The following is a 14,137-nucleotide window of genomic DNA, read 5'->3' as shown; positions in this document are numbered from 1 at the left end:
TAAAGCTATTTCCTGTGATATAAATAAGCCAGATCTAAGCAAAGGCTAATGTGTCTGTGTTCCTCTTATCCTTCAGCACTGAGGTTTTGAAAGCTGCTGACAGAATCAGAATGGTAGGGCTTAGAGCCACACACACACCCACACCACAAGAGTCACAAACATTCTTAATAAAAATGAAGAAGTGGAGCAAAACCCACCATCACTGGAGAAATCTCTTCCATGCCAGTCAGCATGAAAGCACTTCTCCATTAAACCTTCTCCCAGTCACTTATTCCACCATGACAGCTGCACCACTTTAGATTGCAGCTATGAGAAATTGCACATTTGAATCTTTCCACCACTACCACCCACAGATTAAAACAACAACAACTTGGATTCCCTGCATATAGAAACCTAGCAGGTTAGCAAGAGATGCTCGAGCCTAGTCCTTTAAGGACAAGTGCTGATTTTCTACATGCAGTGAGGATTTTTACATGGTGAGGCAGGAGCATTTAAACATGGAAACCCCCTACTTGCAGTCTGAAGTGGTACAGTCCAAGCAGGTCTTTACCAAGGGGTTATTACCATTTATCTTTAAGGCTAACGGTACATCTTCTGCCTGTCTCAAATGATAGTTATAAGACTGGGATGACTTTTGAATGCTTGGGTTGTTTTAAGATGGACTGCCTGCAGGCATTTGCAAAGCCCCTTCCTAGTCTAAATGCACCGCCTTGGCAACTCCTTAAGCCCTCATAATTCCTTCCTGTGAAATGTTTTCTCCACTCGCTTCCCTGCACCCTCTCCAGAAGAGGGGCATCAATCACTTAAAGCGTAACCAAAATGAAATGCTGCAGCTGTGTAAATTTTGGAACCAACCAATAGCCACTCATCGTTCTGCTTCTTGTTTTCTCTTTTGCCCTTTCAAGGGAGCTGAAGTACGTCATTCAAAGATTCGCGGAAGATCCAAGACAAGAAGTGAGTTCCTTTCCAGCATCATGATCAAAGGGACAGGGAGACTTGCTTGTCAGAAAGTTCTGGCTTTTAAGTAGTTGTGCGTTCCAAAGCACTGTCAGCCTCTCTCTGCCTGTCTGCCTTGAGTTTGTCCCCAGAATGCTTGGGGGCATCAGCCTTAGTATGAATGGCTTCTTTCCTCCTACGTAAACATGCGCCCCACCCTGGGTGCCTAGAATCTGTTGTTGATGTCACTTCAGCAGGGAGAACTGCAACCGGCAAGAATTAATTTCCTGTGCTAAATAAATGCCGCAAATATATTCCCCCTCTCCACATCTGTCGAAATAGCTGAGACAGACACACTTCATGTCACAACACCACTAGCAAAGCTCCCATTGTTACGATAGGCAGGATGTTTGTACAGGGTCTGTATATTGCAGGGGCACAAGAAAGCAAAAGACGCAGCAAATGTGCTTTGTCCCACACTGTAACTTGTAGATATCTGTAGATTACTATTATTTTCAAACACCAAATTGAGAGCAAGGAAAAGGTTCCATATGCACATATTCTGAGTTCTTATTTTGTTTCTTCTCTATCAATGGAAGAGCATCTGTTTTGCATGCAGAAGGTCTCTAACCTCTCCAGGTAGGGCTGGGAGAGACTCCGGCCAGAAACCCTAAAGAACTGCCAGTGACTGAAGACGATACTGAGCTAGAATGACCAATGGTCTGATGCAGCCTAAGGCAGCTCCCTGTGTCCCCAAATGTATATGGAAAACCTCTCTTTCATCCAGGGAAGTAGACTTTAGTTGACAGTAATTTATGCCACATTAGTTAGTCCTGGAGGTGCTTCCGAAGCTGTTTGCTATTTTCTTTCCTTGCTAACCTGCTTCTCTGTGGACTAGTGGAGAGGTGGTGCTGCAAAGAGCCTCAACTCCTCATTGCCTTTGTGTCTTGCTTGGCAGGTCCACTCGTGTCTGCTGAGTGTGCGGGCTGGCAAAGACGGCTGGTTCCAGCTCTACAGCCCTGGTGGCGTAGCCTGCGATGATGATGGAGAGTTGTTTGCCAGCATGGTATGTGCCAGCTGTAACTCTGAATAAACTGGGAATGGGTTGAACATATATTCAGAAGTTTGGAGTGGGAGTAGGAGTGCTGGTGAGTTTTTGCACACACGCATATAAACATCCCACTCTCCTGAAGATGCCCAAAATGTGTCCTCCCACAGATGCAGCCTGTAAATGGAGCTACAAAAATGGGAGAATTTTGCTACGGCCTTAGTCGAAACTCTCCATTGTCAGTAGCACTCTGAATATTTGAAACCGCTGTGTTGAAATATAAGGAGTGACTTATCTTGCTGTTGCTATGAATCAAGGTTGTCTGACTAGTTTTGAAGCATGCCCCTCTATTTCCACTGCCCTATCTTTTCTTTGCAAAATCCAGATCCTTTCTTTGGATTTCAAAGTCCAGCCCTGTAAGGTTTTTATAACTGTGGATAGGAAGCAGATATATGTACATGGGAAACCCCTTGTGTGAAAATTGTACATGCATCCATTTCAGCTCTTTGGGCCAATTCGCTAATTTCTCCCACCTCTCTCCTGGATTGTCCCAGAGGATTGATTTGAGGCCAGGGCTCCTGCCTGTGCTGGTAAGCTCACTCCTCACTCCAGGGAAAAGTGAATGACCAAACAGGATATATATTTTTTTTTTAATGAAGGATTCCCTCTGATGCTTGGAGACTACACCTCTTTCTGATATATAATGTACGAATTTGTTAATTTTGTTGGCTGATTTACATGACTGGCTTAAAGAGTGCCACATTCTTCCTTCATGCCTGCACCCCTAACCAGGTTCTCTCTCTCTCTCTCTCTTGCTCTCACAGGTTCACATTTTAATGGGCTCCTGCTATAAGACAAAAAAGTTCCTGCTTTCACTGGCTGAGAACAAACTTGGGCCCTGCATGCTGCTAGCTTTGAGAGGCAACCAGACCATGGTGGAGGTAATGCATCAAATAATGAGACTGTTGAACTGGGTGGTGCCAAACCCCTTAATCTGTCACATAGCCTAGAAACTAGGAACCTGGTATTTCATTCCAACACTGGCTGCCCATTAGCTGCAGGGCTAAGTTCAGAGGATTGGTTTTGGTGTATAAAGCCGCATACAGTTTGGGATCAGGTTGCCAAAAAGGTTGTCTTACCCCTTCTATACGCAATTGATCAGCATGTCCTGCAGGTGAAGGCTTGCTGCAGATTCCATTTTATTAGGAAGTCCATTCTGCAGAATGTAGGAATTGGGAATTTAGTGCTGTGGTACCTACTCTTTGGAATTGCCTCCTTTTAAATATTAGACAGGCGCCACCCCGTTGCCTCTTTGGTGCCTACTAAAGCCTTCTAAGAAGAGATGCTTCCCAGCCTTCATTGGTATTTAATTGATTTTAGAAGTTTCATCTCTTGTGTGCCGGCCACCCTGGGCTCCTTTGAAAGGGAAATGTGGCATCAATTTAATAAAATAAAATAAAATAAAGATAAAGAAATGTATTTATTTGGAAACTGTAGATGCTTCCCCACCTTGCCCTAAAGGCTACCCAAAGTGTCTTTCCGAAACACTCCAAATGAAAATGAATCAAAATGCAGTGAAGAAACAGCAAAACAAAACAGAAATGCAGCCACAAAGATTAAGCTAAGCTAAAGCCAAGTGCACATTTTTACTTTTTAAAAGTAATTTCATAAGCTATTTTAACGATAATCCTTTCCAACAGAAGAACCCTGAAAACTAATAGTTCCCTGACATGATTAAGGACAAAGAATTCTCAGTCCCTGCATGTGACTGCAGTCCCAGATTTTCTTGGGGGAAGCCATTATGGTCCATTAAGTAACAAATTTAACAGCAGACTTCAGCAACCTGTTTCCAGTCTAGCTGTTTTGGACTACAACTCCCATCAGCCCCACCCAGCTTGACTAATGGTTGGGGATAATGGGAGTTGGAGTGCAAAATATCTGGAGGGCAGCATGTTAAGGGGAACTGTCCTGTGGAATGCCCCACTGATGGTTCTGCTTCTTGCAATATGTCCCTGCATCCTTTCAAGATAAAAGAAGTCCATTCTCGCACAAATATATTCAGGTATAATTGATTAATTAACTGAATAAAACTTCTGTGGTTGACAATGCAATCACATGGTTACTCAGAAGCTAAGCCCCACTCTGTTCAGTGGGGCTTATCATCTCCAGCAAGTGTGCTTCAGATGGCTGCCTCATTTTTTTTAATTGAGTGACAGCCCTACTGATTTCACAGAGGAGGGCGAGGAAAAACAAGATGAAGGAGTGAATAATGCATTTGCCCTCTTAGAGCCAGCATAATTGAATGGATAGAATGTAGGAGACAAGAATGTTGGAGACCTGGGTTCAAATCTCCACCCAGCCACAGAGCTTGCTGAACCAGTCACTATCCCACAGCCCAACCAACCGAACAGGGCATTTGCGAGAAACAAGTAGGCAGAAAACTCAGGCCAAAGTTGCTTCTTAACAAGCATTCAAAAAGAAGAGAGAGGGGTGGGTTGTGCCAAGCTATCCAGACGTCCCCAGTGAACAAGCTGTAGAGTAAATCTTACTTATCCTTCCACTGTCAGATTCTTTGCCTGATGCTTGAATACAACATCATCGACAACAAAGACACCCAGCTTCAGATCATCTCAACCCTCGAGAGCACTGACGTGGGGAAAAAAATGTACGAGCAGCTCTGTGACAGGCAGAGGGAGTTGAAAGAACTGGTGAGTCTCTGTATTGACAGCCCCGTCACTATTCAAAAACAGGCACCAGAGGAGATTCAGGTGGGGCCTAAGGCACGAAGGATATTTAAAGATGGGCTCGGCTCTGCACAGAAAGTTACAGTGCTCTTCAGACTGCACTTGTAACAAGCCTGGACTTCCCAAAGGAAGATGTACTGTTCTGTTTCTTTAATTTGGAGTATTTATACCCCACCTACCGACCAGTGTTCTTGGGGGTGGCCTACAATGTATTTAAAACACTGTGAAATAGAAAGTGATACAATAGTTATTGCAGTGGGCCAATGGTATACAGTGGTACCTCAGGTTAAGTACTTAATTCGTTCCGGAGGTCTGTACTTAACCTGAAACTGTTCTTAACCTGAAGCACCACTTTAGCTAATGGGGCCTCCTGCTGCTGCCACGCCACCGGAGCCCGATTTCTGTTCTTATCCTAAAGCAAAGTTCTTAACCTGAAGCGCTATTTCTGGGTTAGCGGAGTGTGTAACCTGAAGCGTATGTAACCCGAGGTACCACTGTATATAATCCACCCCCACCCCCGCCAACCCACCCCATTCTCTGAAGTTCCAAAAAGTGCCACTCTGCACCTGAATCTCCTGATCTGGAGCTGACTGTTGAAGCAGCATCCAACCCCCTCCATGCTCCTGAGACCTCATCCCTTCCCTTGCATCAACTTACCAACTTACTCAAGTAAACAGCAGTGTACTGTCTTTGGATGTGGAATACCAAGAGGCCCTGCCCTGCCCTGCCACCTGAGGTCCTTTTAACTGGAAATGAGGGGATTTCAGCCTTGGGCATCCCACCAGCAAAGTGTGTGCTCTGACACAGAAGCAACACCCCTGTTTTTAATCAACATGTTGTTATTTTTTACAGCAAAGGAAAGGCGGTCCTACCAGGTTAACACTGCCATCAAAATCCACAGTAAGTTTTAGCTTTCCAGTTATAGCAATATCATAAGCATGCAGAAAAGCTTTTCTCTGTCCTCTAATTCCCATCAACCCTGACCGTTGGTCATGCATGCTGTGGTTGATGGGAGTTGTAGTCCAACAGCATCTGGAGGGTTATCGGAGGGCATTGAACTTTACATTGAGCCAGAACTGGATTATGGATTAGGCCAGGTAATCTACAGTTGGGGTCTCGAGAATGGCTGAACGCCTAATTTGACCTTGGCCATTCTCTTATGTAGCATAGTACCAAGTGTCTGAGCTGCAAAACAGGATGCCTGTGGTTGTACTCTCACTCCTGCTATGCAGGAGTTAAAGCTACTTTATCCCTACTTTATAGGGTTGTATGGCTTGTTTAGATTATGTATGTGGAGCAGGCCTGGCATCAGCACAAGGCATCTGCAGGAAGCTGCTGGAGCTCCAGGTCCGAGCCCTGCACCGCAGCCTGCCCTAGGCGCCTCACGCCATCTGGTTTGGAGCCATCATTCAAATTTCCCATAATGCAGCCAGTGCAAAAGTAGGCAGTTCAACTGCTCACTAGGACAGAATACCACCATCAAATGACTCTGAAAGAATTGCACTGCCTGACAGTTAGCTTAAGGTTACCAGATTTTTCCCCCCCCAATGAATCCGGGGACACTTTTCAACTTCAGTGGATTTTGTATGGGGACTGATTTGTAATTCTGGGGTCTGGTAACCTTAAATTAGCTACCAGACTGAATTAAAGGTTCTGCTACTGGTGCATAAAGCCCTATACAGCTTGGGACCTGGATTTTTAAAAGATCATCTCGCACCATACACACCCTCCCCATGCCGGCTGGGGCACATGGGAGTTGTAGTCCAAAATACCTGGAGGGCACCAGGTTGGCAAAGTCTGCAGTAGAATGCTCAGATAGGTGTGAATTAAGTGGTTCTGCCCCCAGAATTTAACCAACTTTCGCAACACAGGAACTGCGGCCTGTGTTGCAAGAGCTTGAAAGTTCCTGCCAATATCTACAGCAGTTTCTGTGCCAATCTGATCTGTGCTGTTTTCCTCCCTCAGGACGCAGACCTGGCCCGGTTGTTAAGCTCAGGTTCCTTTGGCAACCTGGAGAACCTCAGCCTGGCCTTCACTAACGTCACGAGTGCCTGCGCAGAGCATCTCATCAAGCTGCCTTCGCTCAAGCAGTTGAACCTGTGGTCAACTCAGGTACGAGCTCAGGAAGCAGCAGCGGAGAGGAGTCGCTTGAGCTGAGACATGCCCAAGATTGCCCAACGCATCAATATGAGAAGGTTTTCTGACGGTGCAAGTTGCCTGCAAAAAAACCCCCACAAATTTATAAGCAGATTCCTTCCCCAATTTTTCTGCTTCCAGCCAAAATTGTTAGCCCCACTGCAAGAGTCCTGCCGCACTTACAGCTCTGGGGGATAATACCTGCTTTGCATGTAGAAAAGGAATATGGAACCTCCATCCTGTGGGCCACATGTAGCCTTCATGGCTCAGGCCACGCATCCCACTCTTCAGGGCACATCTCTCAACCACACTGTCCATACTGAATTGTCTCCTTCAACTAAGTTTCCTTCATTAGCTGTGATTCCCTCACTGCAGGGGGTTTGGCTAGATGACCCATTGGATCCCTTCCAATTCTACAATACTATGTTTCTATCAACTGTAAACATGCTTCTTGCTTGCCTGGGTGGGTGTGGGTGTGAAAATCTGACTTCTGCATGGCTGGGATGTAAACTAGTGCAGAAAGATAACAGTCTCCTGTGTCTGCAAGGCCAGTTCCTTTTCCCATAATGCTCTGCTCATGTATAATACTTCCGTGTCTCCCCCCCCCCCTCCAGTTTGGAGATGCAGGTTTGCGGCTTCTCTCTGAACACCTCACGATGCTGCAAGTGCTCAACTTATGTGAGACGCCTGTCACCGACGCTGGGCTGCTGGCACTGAGCTGTAAGTAAGCAAAGAAGCAGACCAATGACAGGGCAGGGAGAGGATTCATCTGGGCTCAGACTTTATTGCCTCAGGACAGTTTTGAACCCCTTTGAAGGGGGCTTATTCTCCCAGTGGTGCACCCTTTTTGCACTACGGCCCTCCAGGTGTGGTTGGATTCCCATCAGCCCCAGCCAGCATCGCCTGCAGTCAGGAATGACAGGAGTACAATATCTCACCTGGGAAGCCACAGGTTCCTTGGTGTACTCATACTTGAGAACTGCAAATTCCAGTGACTTGCATACTGTTTCAATCCATGTTGATGAGTGAAGTGGGGATTGCAGTCCAGAGGGAGGGAAACTATTCCAGATAGATTCATCCAGGTTAAAGTCTGTTTTGTAAGCAGCCTCTCTGTGCCCTGACCTAAGTGCAAATGAGGCCATTGTGTGAACATTTGTTTAAAGACGTTTATTTTTTCCATACCAAAGTGTATGACAAAAGTAATATTGATTAAAGTATTAATATAAATAAAAATTAGCCCCCTCCCGAACATTATGTCCGGAGTCAGATTACATTTCTTAAAAGCACAATATATTCTACTAATAAGATTAAGACTCTTCTGTTTAACGTAATGCCAATCTACTATAATTTATAATATTATTTTTTCCTTTATAGCATCCATTATTTTTTATAACCTATACAGTAATCAGAACTGTCTCCATTAGTTAGATCCACATTTCATTTTTCTTAATTCATCTAACCCTTCTTCAGTTGATCCTATTTTCCCTTGGAAAGACCAAACTATTTTATATGTAGCGAACATGATTTTACAACCCACTTTGATGCGCCATATTAGCCCCATTCAGGCGTTTGTTCTTCCATGTGATGTTCCCACCCACTCCATCACATTTCTGGTTGTGCTCCACTAGTTGGAGAATGATTGTCTGCAGCAGAGAGGATGCCCTATGGATTTTACAAGGTTTTCAAATGATATGAGTACATCAGGATCCCTCCTATAGACAGTGAGGGATTGATAATGGCTGGGTATGACAGGGTGTGACTGATAGGTACAGTTTCTCTGTAGGGCTTTGCACGTTTAGCATAGCTAAGGGAGGTATCACTGGGTTGCTGATTATAGGCTTCAGAAGGCCTACACTCTTTATTTGGGGTGGTTTTTTGTATTTTCGTTTATCAAAAAAGTAAGAAAAATTGTGCAAACAAGAGCAAGAATTAGGAGTATGACTCATTTGCACTGTGTCATACAAAATATTTTAAAGCATTTTCCTAGTGCAAAATACATCAGTCCCCCACCCTTCATGTTCAGAATCTAAAGCTTTGTTTTGGGGGATTGGGGGGAGCAAGATACTAGCTCTCATGTTTGCAGAGAAAATATTGCCAAGCAGTGACCCAAAGTCCAGTCAGTTAAGTTTTTAGCTAAGCAAGGTCTGCAACATAGCAGCCTCCATAACATATTGACCCCTCAGACATGATTATGCCATCTTTCAATATGCAGAAGCATGTGTCTACAACCAACATGTTGTATAAAAAATCCTATTAGAGCAATGTTTTTATTTGGCTTACTAAAATATCATAAAATCATGTGCAAGAAGCTTTTGAGTTCTCCAGAATTCAAAAAGCTTGCACACAATTTAGTGGCATTTTGTTTGGCCAAATGCCCTAATGGATTTTTGATTCCCCCCCCCCCCCAATAGATCAACATGGCAGCATTTGCATTTTGGGTAACATATTGCTTATTTATTTCCTAGCCATGAAAAGCCTGTGTAGCTTAAATATGAATAGCACCAAACTTACGGCAGACACCTATGAAGATCTCAAGGTATGTCAAAGTTTTGAAGCTGCGGGACATGTCTGGGAAAGAGCCCAGTGGCAAGAGAGCAGGCCATCCCACGTAAAACACTTAGCTCTTCTTACAATGTTGCAGAATTGCCAGGAAACCTGCATGGCTTTGTATCTCTCTGCCACTGGCCAGGTGGTGATCATGTGATGCACCTAAGAGAAGGACAGGGAGTCTGTGGCTGTTGAGGTGCTTGCTGCGCTCCATCTCCCATCAACCCCAACCAGCATCACCCGTGGTCAGGGATCATCTGGACAGCCAGAGATTCCCCATCCTGTTCAAGATGTGAAAGAGCAAACAGTGTCACCACCGCTAAAAGGATTTATTGATAAGAATTTTAAACCTGAAGTTAACGAAATGAGCTTACAGGAATGTGGGAAGCTGCTGTCTACCAGGTCAGACCACTGGTCCACCTAGCCTAGTGCTGTTCACACTGACTGGTAGCCGCATTCCAGGATCCCCATCACCTGCCAGCTGCCATCCTTTAACCTGGAGAAGCTGCCAGAGATTGAACTGGGGACCTTCTCCCTGCTCCCTCACTGAGCTCTGTCCCCGTCTTAGGCTACCAATTGACTGATCTACTTGGTAGCTTGATACTTCAACAAAGGCACTCAGCTCTAAGATCATCGTCCCACATCTTCTCCAACTCCGCCTAGGGCAGAGAAGCTCATTAAACCTGCAGTTGGACAGCAGCTGCTCCTTTCATTCACCTCCCTTTATATCAGTGAAGGCTGATCTGTTGGGGCAAATGGGGCACTGCCACACCAGAGTCTGTGTGCCCTAAGCCAGCCCCTCACCTGCCTGCCTTCTTAATGCTAACCAGTCCAAGGGGTGACATTGCCTGTCATTAGTCTGAGTTTTGCCATTGTAGAACTCAGAGAGGGAGAGGAAGGGGAAGAAAACTAGAATTAGTTGATTCCAGCGCCACCTGCTGCTGCGCTCCTGGTCTTCTGCCCTACCAGGACCAATGGGCGCCAGCCACCATGGCTTTAAGCACTTTAAATCGCAAACATTCATTTAATATGGATATACAAAATATACAAGCAGAACCTAAATGCCTAGCGATGGTTCACAAGGAATCTTACTGGGTTCTGGTGGAAATCTGAAAAGGACCGGCTCATTATTTATCTCTTTCTCTCTACCCACCCCACCCTTTTCTCTTTAACCAGGCTAAATTGCCCAACCTGAAGGAAGTGGATGTCCGCTACACAGAGGCATGGTGAAATCTCGTGGGCTGCATTCGTAGCATTTGACAAGGAGAGAGGGAGGGAGGGGAAAAGAGAATTTTTGCAACAAAATAAAAGCAGAGAAATAAACTTTTGGCTTCTACCTATAGAGAGCAGCAAGTTCTGAGGACTTCGATTTTAGGAGTTGTGTTTGTGAGGTAGCAGAGTGTGGCTTTGCGTGTGGGAGGGGGAACTGAGCATGCCCCAGGCCCTGCCAAATTCTTTGAGCTTCGTCCTTTGAAATTCAACATCATCTAAATGAAGGGGTTGGGGGTGGGGGAAGAAAGATTGCACAGCCGGGGAGAAAAAGAAAAAAGGGAGGGGAAATCTGTTTCAATTTTCATTTGCTTTTTTTGTGTTGTTGTTTTTAAAATGCCATATGGAAAGAAAAAAAATACGGGGTTATACATCAGAGCTTTTTCTTGGATGGACCCTCAGTCTTTAGGTGCTTTACCATCTTTCCTGCTCTCTCTCTTTTTTAAAAAAAGTATGAGAAATCAAGAGAAGAAAAAAACATGATTTTCACCTCTCATTCTGTTCTTACGATCGTTATGCAAAGTAATTTTGTTGTACATACAATTTACATAATGCACCTATTTAAAAAATGGTTCACAAATAACAGGTCTGGGACCTGTCTTTTATTTATGAATTGTTAATTCTTTTATCTTTTTTGTTTGTTTGTTTCATTCTGATTCGCATATAGACTGTATGAACTAGTTGGTCTTACTGTTTTTGTTTTTTAAAGAACAGAAAACCCTCTTTGAATTGTCTTTTAGTAAAGCTTACTGTATTACGTAGTCTCTGTCCAGCCCCATCACCCCACCGATTTCTGATTTACAAATCACTCAAAAGTTTCTTCAGATAAAAGAAAAAATATGCATATGAATACATCTATATACACAAGAGCAAAAAGATGAGTGCGCAGTCAGGAAGAGGTTGTGAATATTACCTGATACATTTTCAAACTGTGCTGGGGTTAGGAAATTGGAGTGGTAAGGAAACTACCTTTTGTTGTAATTAAGAAAAATGTTAGTTTAAAAACTTAAGTTCAAGATTAGACTTAAGTTGAGCTGTCAACCATTTGTGTTAGATTTGCCAAGGCGTGCCTGTTTGGTTTTCTGTTTACGTCCTATATTTCAAGGGCATGTTCATCCTCACAGCCACCGTGTTGTGCATTTTTCTTTACTTTCACTCCTCCTTCCCTTCTCCCAGAGCTTCGCTTATGTTTGATGCATACAAAGATCACTTGCCATATTACTATTACTATTATTATTTTCATGAGATGGGAGATTTTTCCACGATCAGTTGCTAAGCTGCTCCTCAAAATATGTATGACCACTATCCATATTCCTGATCCGCCTGCACCAGCCTTTGCCAATCCAATGCCCGCCAGATATTTGGGCCTGCAACTCACATCAGCCCTAGGAGCTGGGGGCCAAAAACATCTGGAAGGCACTAGGATGATGAGGTGGGTCCTACACAAATGCTCAGAAAAATTATTATTATTATTAATATTTTATTTTATTTTTAAAAACCCTTATAAATAAGCTTTCTTTTATAAATATGCTTTTGGGTTATTTTCTCTCTCTTTCACAATAAGCATTCTTGGGATGGAGCAGCTTTTTAAAATAAAAAGAAAAGAAGCATTTTATGTGTTTTATCTTTTTTGAGTTTACTAGCAGATGCTTGTTCAGTTCTTGGGGCACCTGAAGAGATTTAACATCCAGGCAGTGTGCTTATACACACATATGTATGTATGTACATGTATATACATATACTGTACATACATGCATGCATATTTTAATTGTATTCAATGGGAAGCGATGCTTTTTGCAGTTCTGGTTGTCTTTTTGTCTTTTTGTTTTTTTAAAAAAATGTTGCTAGGGTAGCTTCTTCACACTTCAAGTCTCTGTCATCTCTCTGTTTCCCACTTTTTGTAAACACACACAAAACAACAACAACAACGGTTGGTTCAAGTCTTAATTCATGTAGGGTGCCAGGGGTTGTGTTTTGCTTTTGCTTTTGTTTTGTTTTGTTTCTGCCTTATATCCCAAGCTGTCTGATAAACTCAGTGAGGGAAAGCGAAAGAAAACGGAGATGAAACTTACGCCAACGTTTTATCCTTAGCACTGTTGCTTCTACCGATGGTTTACTACTACTGTTCTGTAGCTGTGTAAAAAAAAAGAAAAAGAAAAAAAAGATGTGAAATAATTTCAGGCGCGGGGGTGGGGTGGGGATAAATAAACTGTAAGTGAATATCTTTTAGTGGCGTGCATTGTCCTTTCTTTTTGTGTAATTGCATTTTTTTTTCCTGGTACGGTTTGTGGGAATGTTACAAGATGGCTCGGAGAACAATTGGAAGGCTTATGCTACATGAGGGGATAGCGAATTGGATTAGCCTTGTATATGCTCTGGGATGGAAGCCGCTCGGAAACGGTACATGAACCAATCTGAGCTCCTTCGGTAGAGCTAGGCCTGCTTTTCAAGACCATAACCCTGGCCCCTGTTTCCTAGACAGTAGGGGTAGGGAACCTTTTTCAGCCAAGACGCTTCATTCCCTTCCGAGAGCAACACACCTGTGGCAGGTAAGGCCAGGGGCAAATGCGGGCAGCATACAGATCGATACCGCTAACTTGACCTAACAACATCTCCCCCTTACGCTTGCAAACAAAACTCACTGCGCTCCACTGAAGGCGACCAACCATGCCCTGGGCCCCCAATCTATCTCGCCACCAATGAAAACTAATAAATGAATAGAAAGGGAACCTACCCACAAGACGCTGACACAAAAACCTTGCACGGACACTATGCAAAAGAATGAAAGTTGGCTACCCGTCTTCTCTCTTCCCACCTCTCTTCTCCCCCAACCTTATGCTGTCTACTAACATTACTGTCTCACATAAAATATAACTGATCTGTAGGAACTGAAAGCAGAGGCACTGTATGTCCTTTTGTAACCCAATAAAATCTTAATAAAAACCATTTTTTTAAAAAAAGAATTGAATGGGAGCAACTGGAAGCCACATTTTTTTTTTCCATTCTGCAGAACTCTACCCTCTTGTAATGAAAGAGAGTGACAGAGTATGTGGAATTGGCTTTATTCAGAGTGAGAAAGGGAGGTAGATCTTCATGTTTGCTACAGAACACGTAATGTGTTTATGGAAAGGGTTCATAGGACTTCAGAGTTATCCTAATAGTACAATTAAACTATTGTAGTTCTCTTGATCATTGGTTTATGCACAAGAGACAGAATACTCTGGTGAGAACTTGTTTACAATAAGTACAATCTTTTCTAAATCTCTTAAAATTCTATTCCAAAGTACTTCTCTAGATATTTAATTATTGCATTTATGTCCTAGCTTTCATCCTAGGAGCTCAAAGTGGCATGAACATGGCTCTCCCCCTCTCCATATTATCCTCATAACCCTGTGAGGCAGGTTAGGCTCAGAGTTATTATTACTGCTAAATATTCATTTATAAATTTGCAAACCTA

At 43.5% G+C, this 14,137-nt stretch overlaps 2 protein-coding genes across 14 annotated transcripts in view; one reads left to right on the top strand and one right to left on the bottom strand.

Annotated features, from left to right (window-relative positions):
- Positions 1–12,290, top strand: part of CMIP (c-Maf inducing protein) — a 149,613-nt gene extending 137,323 nt beyond the window's left edge. For all 3 annotated transcript variants that reach the window (XM_081015817.1, XM_081015818.1, XM_081015819.1), the window contains 9 exons: positions 906–954; positions 1,895–2,002; positions 2,809–2,925; positions 4,552–4,692; positions 5,581–5,628; positions 6,694–6,840; positions 7,479–7,584; positions 9,330–9,400; positions 10,588–12,290. In XM_081015817.1, the coding sequence (XP_080871943.1) occupies positions 906–954; positions 1,895–2,002; positions 2,809–2,925; positions 4,552–4,692; positions 5,581–5,628; positions 6,694–6,840; positions 7,479–7,584; positions 9,330–9,400; positions 10,588–10,641 (841 nt within the window). In that variant the 3' untranslated portion in view covers positions 10,642–12,290. The remainder of the gene's footprint in view (positions 1–905; positions 955–1,894; positions 2,003–2,808; positions 2,926–4,551; positions 4,693–5,580; positions 5,629–6,693; positions 6,841–7,478; positions 7,585–9,329; positions 9,401–10,587) is intronic.
- Positions 1–14,137, bottom strand: part of LOC308482620 (uncharacterized protein) — a 34,014-nt gene that overhangs the window by 2,567 nt on the left and 17,310 nt on the right. For 3 of the 11 annotated variants that reach the window (XR_013989348.1, XR_013989353.1, XM_081015890.1), the window contains 2 exons: positions 12,753–12,813; positions 7,803–7,986 (listed from right to left, as the gene is read on the bottom strand). The exons of 2 other annotated variants lie outside the window; for them this stretch is intronic. Coding sequence is in view for 1 of the 9 variants with exons in the window: in XM_081015890.1 (XP_080872016.1) it covers positions 7,803–7,986; positions 12,753–12,813 (245 nt within the window). In the remaining 8 variants the exon portion in view is untranslated. Of the gene's footprint in view, positions 1–7,802; positions 7,987–12,515; positions 12,814–14,137 lie in introns of those variants that run through there. 6 more of the 11 variants (XR_013989350.1, XR_013989356.1, XR_013989357.1 and 3 more) reach the window with 2 other exon arrangements.

Source organism: Podarcis pityusensis (assembly GCF_964106645.2).
Source record: "Podarcis pityusensis genome assembly, chromosome: 8".
Classification (NCBI taxonomy): Eukaryota; Metazoa; Chordata; class Lepidosauria; order Squamata; family Lacertidae; genus Podarcis; species Podarcis pityusensis.
Note: the sequence above shows the minus strand (reverse complement) of the source record. Positions and strands in the feature narration are given on the sequence as shown.